Raw genomic sequence first — 17,293 nt, 5'->3', positions numbered from 1 at the left:
TACAAAGTAAATAAATAACTTAAATATGTGCACTGTATTTTATTTATGAGAGCCTAACCCAATATTTCTAACAATATCGATGACTGATCAGTATTTGTTTTGTATGAATAAATAAATAAATATATTACGACAATACACACATCGCCATCTAGCCCCAAAGTCAGCGTAGCTTGTGTTATGGGTACTAAGATGACTGTTTTTATAAATAATATACATAAATACTTAGGTGTTTATATGTAAACACCCAGACACTGAAAAATATTCATGCTCATCACACGAACATTTTCCAGTTGTGGGAATCGAACCCATGGCCTTGGAATCAGAAAGCAGGATCGCTGCAATCTGCGCCAATCGGCCGTCATGACATATCAATATCATTACAATTTTTTTTTTATACGTGATGGCCCAAACAGTTGGTCAGGGATAACCAGAGCAACTCTTCACAGTGTTTCTTACCGAAATAAACTATTTTTATTAGAAAAAAAAACTTTTTTTTTTAAAAGAGCACGACGTGTGCAACGTGGCGCCCCGTGTCCACCAACGCGGCGTGGCGCTCCGCGCTAGCACTTCCTCGGACGAGCTGTCACAAAACAAAGCTCAACTACGTCTAAAGCACAGACATGCTATAAATTGAAATACAAATAATAATACTAACTTATTATAATTATTAACTTATTTTAAGTTGGTAAGTAAGATAACTTTTGATAGGTATATAATAATCCCAACTAATAATATAAATGTGAATGTAAGTTTGTTTGTTACGCTTTCACGCGAAAACTACTGAACCGATCTTCATGAAACTTTTTATACATATTCTTGGAGATAATAGAAATAACATAGTATTCGTTTCATTGAGAAAAAAAAAAACGTAAGATAAAAAATGTTTATGAAAAAGTCTCATATATGACTATAGGTGTAGACTATGAAGCAGTACGCTGCCTCCCAAAATTACGCGGGCGAAGCCGCAGGGCACATCTAATTTCATTTTTTCTTAAATACTTAACATGAAATAATTTCAGGTTAGACCTTGGCTTCCATCTCAACTGTTGGTAAGTGATGATGCTATCTAAGATTGTAGGGGGCTAACCTGTTAGGGATATGGCAGTTATCTTTATATAAAAGGCAAAGGTGTCTAACTGACTGATCTATCAACGCACAGCTCTAACCACTTGACGGATCGGGCTGAAGTTTTGCACACAGATAGGCACAAGAGGGTAAAAGGGGGCATGAAAGTTTGAATAAAATCCTTCATTTATCAATTTATTTTTCAATATACATCCATGAAACTTTGATTTTAGGTTTTTTAGGTTTTCGATTAAAAATAACGAAAAACGTTAAAAATTCCACTCCCAAGGACATTAAATAGGGGATGAAAATGTATATCAAAGTTTCTGATTTTTTAAGTAATGTCCCGCCTGCCTGCCTGTCTGCCCGCCTGTACAATTTTTTTTCTAATAAATTATTATACATTTACTATATAGTTATTTATATAAAAGTCTGTGGCCCAAAGGTGAATTAATATAGAAAGATACAAGCTTCACATATAGATGAAATATCTAACTGTTTTTCAATGTACATCATTGAACAAACACTACGAACTGTATTGAAACCTGCATGCCTGAGAGTTCCCCCGTATTGTTTTCAAAGGTATGTGGAGTTCACCTACCTGCACTGGGCCAGACTACGGCTATAAGGTGAGCAGATCTTAATTCCCAAGCGTTATCGTGTGGCTATGGGATTATCCACGCTTTTGACGTTTTCTTCTTTTCTTTTTTTCATTCCACTACAAGTTAGCCCTTGACTGCAATCTCACCTGGTGATAAGCGATAATGTGTCTAAGATAATAGCGGGCTTACCTGTCAGGGAGTGTGGTAGTCTACCCACCCCACTTCACTAACCCCTAATCGGTTTTACGCGACATCGCACCAGAACACTAAATCGCTTAGCGGCACGTCTTTTTCGGTAGGATGGTAACTAGCCACGACCAAAACTGGACCAGATCAGAGAAAGTTCAGAAATTTTAAATTTCCAAATTGCCCCTTTCGACAATCGAACGCGGGACCTCCTACTTAAATTCACAGCGCCCAACCTTGCGCCAGGGAGGTCGTCATTTTCATCACCGATAAAAATTATGTTATATAATATTATATACCGTCCACAGCTGGGCATAGGTCTGTTGTAGGGAGTTTCAAAATCCACGGCCCTGGGCCGACGGTTCTCAACGGAGCCCTCGGATGGAGATATTTAATTCAGTCGCATAGGTAGTAGGTAAACTCGCAATGATTCACCTTCTGTGTTACATAATGATTAAAAAAAACTTACAGAGCGAGGCATATAAAAGACTGACATTTCATTAGTATAACTACACGTCATGGCTCCTTCGCAAATTTATAAAATATGTAATACACCGGTAAAAGTACGGCTTTAGCGAGTACGTTTATAAAGAATAAGCTAGTTTTTTATGATTTCCGTTACGCGATTCTGTAAAGTGTCCACATTAGTACAGAATTTACTCCGGCATAGAGTGCGCGTCGTTATTTTTAAAATCATAATTTAATATTAGTTTATCGTGCGAAAGATAGCCAGTTGTACCTACTTGAAATCAGATAGTACTTTTTGATTATATACCAACTATATACCTAAATTATATCTTGTAATACGTTTATATCACCTAGAAGGAGAATGTAACTTTAATAATAAGTACTTCTTAATATTTTTCTAAGACTTTTAATCGGTTTTGATAGTTATTTAAAGTGTTTAGATACATCAATATAATAAGTAAGTAAGTTTTATTAAATTTTTCGTATAAATGACGGGCATATAAGGCTAAAATGATTAGAGTTTAATTTTTTTTGTTGTCTTTGTATTTGTATGCTAGCCGTGCTGATAGGTAATACTGAGAAATTCTTGGCAAAAAACCCCAATTAGCTTTTATAACTAGCAATAACATTGCAGTTTTACCTTGTTACCTTTCAAATGCTTAAATCAATCTACCTAAGTACGTACTTTCAAAACCTCGTTTATCAAAGGCATGCGACATTACCGACAACATGCATTTTTGGCAGTCGCTAATAAAAATGCATATTGAAATTACGAACGTCAAGGTTGCAAGCAAGTGGAGTTCTGCAACTTATATCCAATATTTTTAATAATATCATTGTAATTTAAACAATGGAGGCTACCTTTTTACATCTTCAGCTACTCGTAGTTGAAGATGTAAAAAGGTACGTACTAAGTTTGCATGCTGTTAGGATTAGGACTTACTTAAGTTATTGAAAGAATCAATTGTTATGTTATGAATATATACATTTTCACACTCTAAATCACAACAAATTCACACATGATAAAAACAACCGATCTACCGCGTAGTGTTATTAATACCTAGATATAAGTTTTTTTCTCAAGAATACATTGACGAAGAACTGTTTGGTGAGTAGCATAAAGATTGAGGAAATATAAATAAATTACACCACACAGATTCTCCTGATTTTCGCGGAGAATCCAAATTAAGCTTAATTTTCATAGTATATCAGGGAATTCCGCAAAGTATCGTCTGCTTCTATCAAATAGAGGTGTTTTATTAAAATAAGAACTATTGATCTTTTTTAAAACGAGAGACTTTTATACAACTTTCCATCTCCCATTTCACCACTACAGTCTTTTTTTTTTTTTTTTTTTTTTTTTTTTTCCTACACAGGAGGGGAAATCCTCATGGACACCCGCAGCGCTAGGTAGTGCCGGACTTGTACCGGCTAAAACCCCCCCTGTCACCTCGTTGACCGTGTACCCACCTTTCGGCCTAAAACACGACAACGATTTTGAAAATGTTTCATGGACTTGTTTTTCTTCTCTTTTCTTCTTTCTCCTTTTCCTGTATAATAGTCTCTAAATACTTTGCGACAGTCACCCAGTTTTTTTCCGTCTTCAACATTTTATGCACCAAACTTTCAGCGTTAAATTCTCCGATTTCCTCACTAATTTCTCGTCTTTCCTTGTCCCAATTGACGCAATTAAAAATTGTGTGCATTGCATCATCCGTTTCGTTGCAGTACATGCATCTCCCTGATTCTCTTTTCCCAATGCCTCTAAGGTAGTCCATAAACACGCCATCGCCCGTAAGGCACTGCGTCAGTCGGTAAGATAATCGGCCATGCTTTCTACTCGTCCATCGTTCAATATTAGGAATGAGTCGGTGTGTCCATCTGCCTTTGGTAGACGTATCCCATTCATTTTGCCATCTCGCGAGTGTTACCTGCTGAGCTGAAATAGCGAGATCGGAGTTTTTCGATTTTCTTGCTTCTGTCCTCTCAGCAGCAAGTAGATGGATAGGCGTTAGGTTAGCTAACACCAGCGCTGCATCCGTCGATATGGTTTTGTAGGCAGAGCATACTCGGAGTGCTAACACGCGCTGTGCCTTGAGAACCCGCCTTCTGTGTAAAGCGAAGGTCATCGCTGGCTCCCAAACTGGTGCAGCGTACAGGATTATTGACTGGGTGGCCATGGCTAACGTCCTCCTTTTGTTGTCGCTGGGTCCCTTTGTGTTCAGGAGTAACTTACAGAGAGCTCTCGAGGTCCTAGAAGCTTTCTCACAAACCGACTTTATGTGCAGCCCGAAATTTAATCCCGAGTCCAGTTTTACTCCTAAGTATATTACACTAGATGATGGTATCACTGTCTTTCCCCCAAAATCAAAGTATATCCTGTGAACATTCTTTTTCCTGTTAAAGACAACTGCTTCAGTTTTCTCCGGCGCGACGTCTAAATTATTTTGGTGCATCCACAGGTCTATGGCATGCAGCGTCTCATTGGCTTTAACCACCATATCATGCGCCTCCTTCGCAGTTACTGAAATCGCTAGATCATCCGCGTAGCAGATAAGCTTGACTCCTTCAGGGGCTTCGATATCCATCACGTCATCGTAGAGTATATTCCACAACGTAGGGCCAAGTACTGATCCCTGTGGTACTCCCCCGGTTATCTTTGCCGTAACTTTTTTTTCCAATTGTATGAAACGGTTTGTAAAATAGTCCACTATTACGTTCATCAAGTGTTTATTGATATTCCGAGATTTCAGCTTGTTGATAATCGTATCCCACCTTGCTGTATTGAAAGCATTTCGGACATCAACCAGTATAAGGGAATTCCATTGGTTATTGAGTTTCGCTTCTTTTGCTGCTTGGATCACTTCTTCTATCGCGTCAACAGTGGTTCTTCCAGGTCTGAAACCATACTGGTTTTTTCACCACTACAGTCTACAGGGGTGGGTTTTAGTCAAACCCTTTCTTAGCAGATAACATCACCCTAAAAGGAACCCAACTTCTGATTTTTAATGACCTTAATTTCGTCCGCCCTCATATAAACTTCCAACTTTAACACTTTTCATCCCTTTAAAGATCATCATCATAAAATCGACCCATTACCGGCCCACTACAGGGCGTGGGTCTCCTCCCACAATGAGAAGGGGTTAAGGCCTTACTCCACCACGCTGGTGCAGTGCAGATTGGTGAACTGCACACCCCTGGTAACATTATGGAAAACTCACTACTAATTTTAATTTGGGATTAATTTTCATAATCTATCTATCTATATACATATAAAAGAGAAAGTGTGTGGGTATGTGCCGTATAGGCTCCGAAACGGCTGGACCGATTTCAATGAAACTTTCAGAGAATCTCCGGATTGACCTGGCGAGTAATCCTGTTAAGTTTGGTGACGATTGGAGCACTCCTAATTTGAACTGCCAACTATCAAATACAGCTTTTATTTACTATGATGATATTCTATTGTTGGGTGTACATGGGTGTAGATAATGATCTTTACCCGCTCGAGAAGAGAATAGAATAGAATGAATACGGAGAGAAATAAATGATTTAATATATTATGAGACTTAAATTAAAAATTTAATGATGTAAGTTTATTGTTTAAATAAAATAAAGCAAAATCTAGCCCGGCGAAGCCCGGGTACGCTACTATATTATAGAATTCCGCAAAGTGACGCCTTTTTCGATCCAATTTCGACAGTTATTTGTTAAAATTTATAAGGTTGTCATTAATGTTGTTTCTTTTTGGTGTGCAATAAAGAGTTTTATCAATCTATTTATCTACTTTGAACAATTTTAGAAACGTTTTTGGTTATAACGTGCTCGTTATTTAGAAACCACAGACTGACACTACAATTTTATTTTGGTATTTACTAACTGTTATATGTGATTTCGTCAGCGTTTTTTATGTTTTTAAAGCATCCCTAAGCAAGAAAGACGAAAGCAAGCTGTTACTTACGTAACAAGCTTACATTTATACAAAGTCCTTGGCGCAGCGCTGTGGCTTTAACTTGGAGGTCCCAGGTTTGATTCAATAAGGAATTTATAATTTCTGTATTTCGTCTGATCTGGTTTGGTAGGAGGTTTTGCCGTGGCTAGTTACCATCCTACCGAAAAGACGTGCCGCGAAGCGGTTTAGCGTTCCGGTACGATGTCGCATAGACACCTATTAGCAGTATGGGTTAAGTATAACTGCGATATCCCCTAAAAGTTTGTCCCGCTAGCATTTTGGACTGCATCATCACTTACCATCAGGTGAGATTGCAGTCAAGGGCTATGTAGTAGGTGAAGAAAAAGGATGCAAGTTTTATCTATGCAGAATACCGCTGTGCTTTTCTGGGGTACAGAGTATCCTATATCCGTCAACAGGGAGCAACCTGTATATGTGCCAAATTTCATTAAGATCGGTGGAGATTGGGCTAAACATATGTTACAAACAAACAAACAGACAGGCACACTTTGACAGTTAAAAAAAACCATTTCTTAATTTTTTTCTTGATAGACATTGCATAACTTTAATCCAAGACAAATTAACAGTTCCTACGGGTCTACCAAAACCTTAACCAACGCGGACGGAGTCGAAGACAACAGGTAGGTAATTAATAAGTGAACTACAAAAACGACTAAAAAGTCACAAATTAAAGTTATTTAAACTCGTGCGATTAAAAAAACAAATAAGGAAGTTGAAATGTGAAATGTAGGGGAATACGGGGAAATCGGAGCCAGTGGGTAATGGGGACCAGCCCAGCAGTAATTAATAATTTAATTAGGTCATTTATTTCATTATTTTTTTTCGAAACGGAAGTCCTACTTATAGCCTGGGTGTTTGGGTGTTTGGGTCGTTCAATTTGGTCAGTGAACTGCTTTTTAACTAGCGTTATATTTTATACCTAATAATTATATATTAATATATTTACAAATCAATTTATAAATTACATATTTTGGTAATAAGGAGACATAATTAATGGAAGCTGAAATGCTCTAATTATAAATTTTAGATGCTTCGATACTGAAAAAATATCTAAGGAAGAGTGTCTGTAGATTTGCTAAACCAAGCTATCTAGGAAGTTACTTTGGACACCTTTTGTTATCCACCTGCTTAGTACACTGACACAATATGCATGTTCCGAAGGATAATTAAAAATAATAACCAATCATTTTTTATGTTTATTCTACATATTTTTCTTGTATTGGAGATACGGCTGGGTAGGGCTTAATAAGACAGCCATTAAATTGTATTATTCAGAAATATATACCTATTAACTTGTAATTCCGCAGATTGGGCCATGGCAACAAAACCAATGTCGTACATGTATGCTGTGTGCTACAAGACTCCTGCAGTACTAATTAACGTGAGTAAAGATATACATTGATTTTTATTTCAAGAGAGCCATATAGAGCTATGTCCCGCAAGAATTTGTATTAATAATTAATTAAGAACAAAAATGATAACGTTAACGTTGACATAATTTCCTGCATGTGATGAGCAGAATCAAAAGCTCTATTAGACAAAAAAGAAAATCCATTTATGGAGCACTGGGTGGGAAGGCATTTGTTTTCTCAGTGCTTTATAAATGAAAGGTACGCCAAGTAGCATAGGTACTAACATAGCTTATAGGTCTTTTTTATTTTATATTATTTTTTATAAATGCATGTAAATAAAGATTAGTATTATGTGGCGCCAGTTCCCCCATTTCTCCCCAACTGCTAAATCACATAAGTGATTGAATTTTTTGTAAAACTTATTTTTTGTAAATGAATAATAAATTATTAATGACCCACCTATTCGACGGTCCGACCTGGGTTATTTAATTTAGCACTAGGAACAAAACACTTAATGCAAATCGACTCAAATATGTAGACGGAATGGCGTAAGGTTATGCCTAAGGTATGCGATTCCGCTCCGCTCCGTACCTAAGAATTATATATATATATATATATATATATATAATTCTTAGGTACGGAGCGGTATATATATATATATATATATATATGCAAATATATAAACTACTTATACAATATATTACTAACTAAACATATAAAATACTTACCTCTCTTCTTAAACTGTGTTTTACGCAAGTTTTACACCATTTGTTGCCTGGCAGAGATCTATGTAGCGATAAAGCCGCTGATATAATTTGTGTAAAATTTTGATATAAAATTTTTCTGTATCTTTATTTGGTGTACAATAAAAGTGTATACATTCATTCAATCATAGTTTAATAGCATAGGTTTATACATACATACCTCATCGTCATCATCAATCCATTAACGAGACAACGACAAAGACGTGCCGCCAAGCGATTAAGCGTTCTGGTACGATGTCGCGTAGAAACCAATCAGGGACAATGTGTTACAACACATTTATTAAATTGATGAATTTCTTAACGACGAGGAAATAGTTTAAACATGTACCTACAATTAATTTTAAAGTTTTCATAGATATCTAACTTCTGTTTTGTGACAATTTGAATACTGTAAATACTTAGTCAAGATGGCGTCACATCTTTATTCAATGCTAATCACCCCTGCAAATAGAAGAAGACACTACAGATTTATAATTTTATAGTATAGATTTTAATTGTATACATATATTGTAATTGTTTTAGGGTAACACGCGCATGTCGCAGTCACGCACACTACCGAGAAAGTTGTGTTCACGAGATGCGCACACGCAGCATATAAACAAGAACCTTCTTTATATTTCCAGCGACAAAATAAATATCCACGCAGATCTTAAAACTATGAAGTAATTATTTATTTTACTTGTTATAATTTAGCGTTTTAATTAATTACTTTTACACGTCACGAAATATTTTATTAACAGCGCGTCCCAAAAATTGGTCTAGTCGTCTGGTGACCCAACAGCTGGCGCTTATTTAGCCAAACGGCTAAGTCTAGCAATTCAAAGGGGCAATAGCGTCAGCATATTGGATACCATGCCCATAAGCGAACATTTAGAGGGCTTATATTTTTTTAAATACTAATTTTAGTTTGTAATTATTTCAATTTTTATCAAAATATTTTTCATAAAATGGTATTATAATAAATATAAATTAAAAAACTTAAAAAAAAATCTCCAAACAAAAATTTACCATATTCCAGTTATAATAAACTAAAGCAACGTTGTATTGTAATAACCTGCCGACGATTAAAACACCTTCAATAAAGAAATATCGTCTTATCACCAGGTTAACTAAGCAAACAAACAAACCGATGTGTATAATGCTGAATTGGTTATTAGCAACCGAAAACCAAGTGATGAAATACGCCAACATTTACCTCGACGAGGGATTCGACGTGCTGCGGGTGACCTGCGAACCGTGGCAGCTGCTGTGGCCCCGGAAGGGAGCGAAGGTATCTTCTTGAGTCAAAACCTACCGGACTTATTACATTTGTCCAAGTACGCGAATGATAACCCAATCCATTTTAAGCCCAGCTTAATTTGGTATCCTCCGCGAAAATCAGAATAGTGTAGTTTATAGTTTCTTCAATCTTTATACTCCACACCATACAGATCTTCAACCCCTACAATCCTATACGCACATTTCGCTCAACACCGGAGCATCCTCAGCTAGCATGGGCGGGAGATAAAAATAGTTTCCCCCGATTATATACCCTGACAGGGGATCTAATTAACGTGCCCATCTGCTTAATCACTGGGTCACGGAATAGGAGAAGTTTACCCCCGTTTATTACTACACAAATATTATTTTTACTTGTGCGCCAGTGCTCTGAGAGTTGATAAAGCTGTAGAGGGTACATTTTTATCCTTTCCCCGGGGAAATAATTGTCTCCTGCCATGCTAGCCGTGCAGGAGATGTTGCTTTACAATGAACAGTTATTTAGCAATTATTTATCAACTTTACCGTTTTAAACGCGTAGAATTTTTGAATTAACTCGCCATTGAAATTTATAGGAACGAGTACTTAGGCCTCATTTCACCCTAAAACATGAGACTGACATACACTCTTTCAACCCCCATTTCACCCCTTAAGGAATAGATATCATGACCAAAACGTAGCCTATGTGCACTCCCTGCGTTATACTTTACCAGCCAGTAAAAGTTCCATCAAAATGCGTCCAGTCGGAGATCAGCTGGAACAGATAGACAGAGACACTTTTGTTATATGTATGTTAAAATAGAAATAGACAACTTGTTTAGCGACAATACTCTAAACACGTTACTGTTGAATGCCATCATACGGGCATTTAATTGTTTTTTAGGAATTAAAATTAGCATACTTATGTTGTCTAGACAAAACATGTTGATTTGTAAATGTTTTGAGTACCTACCGAAACACTGTTAAATTAATGTGAACTGAAAACTCTAATAGTGCCTACTGATATGTAACCCAACAAATGTTGGACCTTATAAGAGGAATGAGCGCGTTATGCGTTGCCTAAGCAAAAGTTTATTATGAGCTTCTTTTTAGACCAGGACGCGTTTGGAACCCTCGTAGCTATTGTTTTAAGTTTACGAAATAGTTATCGCCATGATCTCACTACCGTGTAATTCTCATGTAATGTACGCATCAAAAATGCCATCTATGGGCATACTTGAATAAATATATTTTTGACTTTGACGTTGACTTTGAGGAGTACTCCTGCAGGTGATCGCACGAGACTTGCTGCAGTTGATGTACGCCAATGACACTTCGTACATGGTGCACGGATTCTCCGTGGGCGGATACGTTTGGTCGGAGGCTATGGTACACGCTTTGACTGATAAAGAAAAGTAAGTTATTACGTAACTTAGAGAGACCTGGCGCATGAACTGCTAGCATAGGCAAGAGACAAAAATTATAGCTCCTGATTAATCCCCCTGACAATGTCAAGGGATAAATTACGTGTCCACCTGACAGAGCACGGCAACAGGGAATAGCAGAAGTTTACCCCAGTATGCCAGAAGAGTACGTTTGTTTTCGCACGTATATTAATTGGATATTTGCGCCAGTGGATAAAGTGTGGGAGAAGGTAAAATTTAACCCTTTCTAAAATTTTCCCAAGCCGTGCTGAGGTAATAAACACCTAACGAGGAAATTCCTTTCAAGTTGAAAGTTTCAACAAAAGAGTTAATAAACAACGTGGACTCCATGCATCGTATCACAGATCCGAAATAATATTCAAAAGTAAATAAATAAACAAAATATCATAAGAACTAATTGAATATCTAGGACGTAAATAGCTAGGAATAAAAAAAGTGGCAACGCGGAACTGGTTGTGCAGCGATCATAGCATTATTATATTATTCGAGTTTTATCACATTCATAAATACAAAAGTGATAATTAGCGTTGCCAACGGAATAACGTGTTTTCCAAAGCATGTGGGTGGATGGCGCCCATTTCCTAACTCTGAGCTGTTACTGCGAATTTCTTGTAGCAATTATTTAACAATACGCGGCCAGACCGACCAGTTTTTAAAAAAATATTTTTCATTAAACGTCTGTCCAAAAAAGGATTGAAATGTTTCAGGGTTCATGAATGTATTTATCTGAATTTCTTAGTTCCAGCATAACTTATTAATGTATCCAAGCATTTAGGTATCTGGTTTTCTGATTTGAATTTTTTTTTTTTAACTTTAATAGACTAGCGCTTGACCACAATCTCACCTGATGGAAAGTGTAGATGTGGCATAAGATGGGACGCTCTTGCTTAGAAGATGCCTAGTCACTCTTGTTTTAGAGTTCCCGGGTTATAAGAATTACGAAACACAGAATTTGTCTAAATGTTATAAATAAGGAGTTTCAGTGGAAAAGGAACTTGGTTATATGATAACAACTTGTGTCATATAAAACGTAATTCCGCAGGTACCAGCCCGTATTGAACCGTGTGGAGGCGCAAGTTTGGGACTCTGTAGCAGACATCACCGAAGTGACGGTAGGAGTGCCGCTCGCGATTTTCCCGCGTAATAAGCCCGCGCAGAAAATAACCAAAACTATTATGGCGTAAGTAGAACCAGCCATTATTTATTGTGGTGTAGAATGATAGATAGGTACCCTTTCAGGCCATAGGGAGAACCCCGCAGTTTGCGTTCGAGTTTGTAGGACTCACCCCAGCTAGAATAGGTACCGCTTGGTTTCCTAAAAAGGATTAAGGATGCATGCATTTTGACGCCCCGACAAATAGAAACAATAAATATTCGCCATGCATCTAAGGAAAGCAGAATCCGCAATCTTTCTTTCTATGTATCAAGTAGACCTTGATCACACTTATCATCACATTAACCGATTGAAGTCCACCGCTGGACATAGGTCTTTTGTTGGGAGTTCCACAATAAACGATCCTGGGCCCGCTTGTTTCAAGCGGCTCGCAGCGAGTCGTCGTTCGAAGTCGTCTGTGCACCTCGTTAGGGGCCAACCAACGCTTCGTTTACATGTGCGGGAAGCTATTCCAGCACTCCAGAACCCCAACATCCATCGGTTCTCCGAATCCCCTCCCATTTCCACTTTGCGACTCGTCGAGCTACGTCGGTAACTCTGGTTCTTCTACGGATCGTAGAGATACTCCCAACGTAGTTCCTTCGTACAGGATAGAATAGAATAGAAAAACTTTATTGCAACACAACACAATAGGAAAAACACAAGGAAAACAGTAATAGTACTTAGTGCTAGGATGCTAGGCGGCCTTATCACTAAAAGTGATCTTTTAAAGGCAACCTGAGCGTGCGAAGGCGATAAAAAAATGGAAAGTGGGTGGTGCATAAAATATGTTACAAAAAAATAAAATAAACATACATAGTACATTTACATAATAACTACAAATCAAATCAATACCTACGTATGTATTTATTGTTTGGTTAACAGTACGTACCTCAAGGCCCTCTACAACGTGTGCACGGTCCACTACGAGCGCGCGTGCGAGACGTACTACGCGACGCCGTGCCGCGCGCCCGCACTGTTCCTGCTCTCCAGTAGCGACCCCGTCGGCCACGAGCGCAGGATACGCCGCGCGCGCGACCTTTGGCTGCAGATGGGCATCGAGGTAGGATAGAACCGCAGACAATAGGAATAAGAAGAAACCTAGTATACTTTAATGCACACCAAGAAACACATAGAAGGACATAAAACGACACTTGTACAAATGGCGGCCCTATTGCTAAAAAGCGATCTGCAGAGGACATAATGAGTGACAGATGGGTTATGGGTGTTACAATAAACCTTTAAAAGAAAAACGTACATACTTTTACAATCTTTATAGTGTTTTTAACCTACACTTGAAGGAAATATCACTTTTAGAAATTAAAAATGCATATAAAAATTTTCGGAACCGACAGGATTTGAACCCGCGATTCTCTGGCAATCGCGGCCTGAGCGCTTTAACCACTAAACTACGGTTCTTCAACAGCCGATGCTGAAATTAGTCTATGCATTTTATAACAGTCTTAAAGCGACTAGCGCTGCGCCATCTGTAGCTAACATTTTTATATGCATTTTAAATTTATAAAATACTGGCGGACTCCACAACATTGAAGAAGAGAAGGAGAACTCTCACGATGTTTTCTTTTACCGTTGGAGCAAGATATATTATAATTGCTTAAAACGCACAACGTTAGAAAAGTTAGAGGTGCGTGCTGGGTTTCGAACTCGGCCCTCGAAAGTGTAGCCGAAGTCCTAGCCACTAGACTATCACCGCTTCTGTGAAGTTTATAGTGCGAATAGCGTTTGACGTTTTCTTTTTGCTTTCGAGAGCACGTTAAAGGGATTATTATATTACCTGATATCAAGTGACTTTTACTCCAAATCGGAAAAGTGCAATAAGAAAAAAAGAGAGTAATGGTCCATATTAAACGGACTTTGCCCTAATGAGTATCTGGAGCTCCCTGCTAATATATCTCTCATAATCACTGAGCATTATTTTAAATCGTTTCTTAGAGTATTATTTATCTATGTTATATATAGTATGCATATTATTGAATTATGTTAGCACATAGTTTTTAATGTAGTTTAAAATTTATCCCTTGTAGTATATTTTAGTACGTATTATCTAATAGTAAGTAGTTTATGTGAAGTTAACCGCGCCATCTTTTTCTGTCGTATTTCCTCTCGCCAAAGGTTGTCTGGAAGAGATTCGCCTTACCGTTATTTTGTTTCTTTTTCAGTGTTATAAATGTGTGTGCGATAAAATATTACAAACAAATTAACAAACGGAATAAAGAAAAGAAGAATACTAAGAAAAGTTAGAGGTGCTTGCTCGGAAGCACCTCTAACTTTTCTAAGTTATGTGCGTTTTAATTGCAGTACCACTTGCTTCAACGGTGAAGGAGATATCGTGAGGAAACCTGCATGCCTGAGAGTTCAACATGATGTTCTCAAAGGTGTGTGGAGTCCACCAATCTGCACTGGGCCAGCGTGGTGGACTTGGTCCTTAACCCCTTCTCATTGTGGGAGGAGTCCCGTGCCCTGTAGTGTTGATTACGTTAGTATGATGATATGGTGATTTAATCTTCATTTCGCAGTGCACATGGCAATGCTGGGCGCGCTCGCCGCACGTGCAACACTACTTGAAGCACCCGCTGGAGTACGAAGCGTTGCTTCGCACGCATATCAGGAACAACGTGTCAGAGCTACACCCCAAACTTAACACAAGCTGTAGAGAGGATTACCAGAAATTGAGGCGTTCCGCAATAAACTAACTAACTAACTATTATATCGCTCGCAATAAAATTCAACACCGTATAATTAAAATTATTATGCCTAACGTTAACAGTTTGATGCCAGTTTTCACTAACAACGAACAAGGCAATTCCATATATATCTTATATCTTCAAACGAGCTATTATTGTATATATATAATTGGAATCTCGGAATCGGCTCCAACGATTTTCATGAATTTTATTATACAGGGAGTTTCGGGGGATTCTAGCTAGGATTCATTTTTAGAAAATGTTATTTTATTCGTGTTTTCCGGTAATAACCGATTTGGTGCAGACGAAGTTGCACGGCTGACCCGTGACCCTAGTAATAATAATAATAAGTAATAAAGAATATTATAATTAATAATAAAGAATAAGTAACGCCTAATCTAAGGCAATTCTTAGACATACATCAATACATATATGTCTATATTTATATTATAAAAAAGAGCTGTCCGATCAATATACAAACTTCGATCACGCGAATCTCTCCGTGATAAAATTAAAGAAATAGGTATACTTACAGTAGCTTCGCAATATATTTATAACAATTCAATTTTTGTAAAACAAAACATTAATCTATATAAAAAAAGTGTATATAAACAATCGACGTACTAGAAACGGTCATAAATTAGTGATATCAGCATATCGTCTTAGGAAAGTAAAGAAAACCTTTGTTGGGCTGAGTGTATGCCTTTATAACATGTTACCGGAAGTAATATAAGATTTACCATTACATAAGTTTAAAGAATGTATAAAACACATTTAATACATCGAGGTTACTATTGATGAATTTCTTAATGACAAGGTTGCCTGCTCCACTTTCATCACACACAAGATAGAACAAAGATTGTTAAATTGTAAAACGACGTTTTAAATGAGCAACTGCTGAGTTTCTTGCCGGCTTCTTCTCGGTAAAATCTGCCTTCCGAACCTGTAGTAGTCACTAAAAACAGATATACTTGACGTTTCAAAAGTGATTATATTAGGCCTACTTGAAATAAATGAATTTTGAATTTTACATACATCACCAATAGTTATCACCTTAGAGTTTATTTCTAACGCCTAAATCATTAGGCATTCGATATAGGCGGTGCCTAGATATAGTGGAAACAGGCGTTAAGATTCGCAAATCGTGTACTTCTGGCTTTTATTTTACAAACGTTCTAAGCAACTTAGAAACGTTGTAGGCAAATTTAAGATTTAATAGAATAAAAATAAGATGCATTTTACTATGAAAGTATTTCGATACTCATAAACGACTCTCGATTGCGACTGAGCAAATCTTGTACTAGGGTTACATGTTTTTGAAGTGAAACTTCTTTAGAATCGTTGTGATTTCAAACCGGATGCAACGGAAAAAATTACAGGTAAGAGACACAAATACAAAAATGTGTAGGATGAAGCCGACAAAGAATGACACAGAAATATACATACTATTTCATCTGTTTTTTTCCTATTAAGGTTACCAAGGGAACCGAATAATATCTAGATAAAGAAACAAACACATAAATGTATAGGACAGAGTGAGATAGAAAACATTATAATTTTTTTTTATTCTCTATTCTAGTTACCATGGAAACTTAATAATAAACCTTACATTTATCTTAATAGTTCTGATACTCTACATCCACCTCAATCTCTCGTAGGCTACTTTTCAGAAGTTACACTTCCGCCCTGTGTGAACAAATTGCACAGGATTTTTTTTTCTCACGCTATCCAGAGTTCAATGTGCATAATAATACGTAAGGTACCTAATAAGTAGGTACATATTACAGCTATATACGCGCAGATTCAATAGAAAAATTATGGGAAACAAAAGAAGCCTAAAGAAATACGCCTGGTAGCATTGAATTAAGAACATACAGAATCCTCATTCAGCCATTATTAGACGGCCGATTGGCGCAGTGGGCAGCGAAAGCAGCCCTGCTTTCGGAGTCCAAGCCCGTGGGTTCGATTCCCACAACTGGAAAATGTTTGTGTGATGAACATGATGAACGTAGTTTATTTAATGTATGCAGTGCATTTTCGCCAAAAACAGTGAAACACGCACGGCTCACTTCACACCCGCGGAATGGTGCTAGGTCACAATTTTATTCCCATTTTCCCATTTTATGGTGAATCCCAACACCACAGGTAAAATAATTACTGTCAACTGCTAAATGTTATTAAGTTAATAAACGTTTGTTCGAGAAACTATAGTTGTATAAAAGTAATAGGCCCGTTTTGACATAAGACTCGGAATAAGACTCGAATTGATATTATTATGTATTGTAAAGTGTTCGTTCGTTCAAAGTATTCCTTTAACTTCACAACCAATACGCGTGACTGGCTGTTG

The 17,293-nt window shown here is 37.3% G+C and overlaps 1 protein-coding gene across 2 annotated transcripts; it reads left to right on the top strand.

Annotated features, from left to right (window-relative positions):
* Positions 1 to 963: 963 nt before the first annotated feature.
* On the top strand, positions 964 to 15,064 carry LOC120625175. Of its 2 annotated transcripts, XM_039892153.1 has the most exons (9): positions 964 to 1,049; positions 1,648 to 1,694; positions 7,599 to 7,672; positions 8,930 to 9,069; positions 9,512 to 9,677; positions 10,934 to 11,058; positions 12,131 to 12,268; positions 13,127 to 13,304; positions 14,779 to 15,064. In XM_039892153.1, the coding sequence occupies exons 3-9, from the start codon at positions 7,607 to 7,609 to the stop codon at positions 14,953 to 14,955; spliced, it is 990 nt and encodes a 329-aa protein (XP_039748087.1). In that variant the 5' UTR covers positions 964 to 1,049; positions 1,648 to 1,694; positions 7,599 to 7,606; the 3' UTR covers positions 14,956 to 15,064. The 2 variants fall into 2 exon arrangements, with proteins under 2 accessions (XP_039748087.1, XP_039748088.1); XM_039892154.1 differs by lacking the exon at positions 1,648 to 1,694 and having other exon boundaries at positions 1,032 to 1,049.
* The last annotated feature ends 2,229 nt before the right edge of the window (positions 15,065 to 17,293 follow it).

This window comes from Pararge aegeria, chromosome 7, assembly GCF_905163445.1.
Source record: "Pararge aegeria chromosome 7, ilParAegt1.1, whole genome shotgun sequence".
NCBI lineage: Eukaryota > Metazoa > Arthropoda > Insecta > Lepidoptera > Nymphalidae > Pararge > Pararge aegeria.
The sequence above is the reverse complement of the archived record's forward strand: the minus strand, read 5'-3'. Positions and strand labels throughout refer to the sequence as shown.

What these genes read in the sequence shown, in the direction of transcription:
- LOC120625175 (XM_039892153.1), top strand. Translation starts at nt 7,607, where the DNA reads ATGGCAACAAAACCAATGTCGTACATGTATGCTGTGTGCTACAAGACT. An exon ending in GCAGATCTTAAAACTATGAA is followed by an intron (nt 9,070 to 9,511) that starts GTAATTATTTAT and finishes TCTTATCACCAG; the next exon opens with GTTAACTAAGCAAACAAACA. An exon ending in GCTTTGACTGATAAAGAAAA is followed by an intron (nt 11,059 to 12,130) that starts GTAAGTTATTAC and finishes GTAATTCCGCAG; the next exon opens with GTACCAGCCCGTATTGAACC.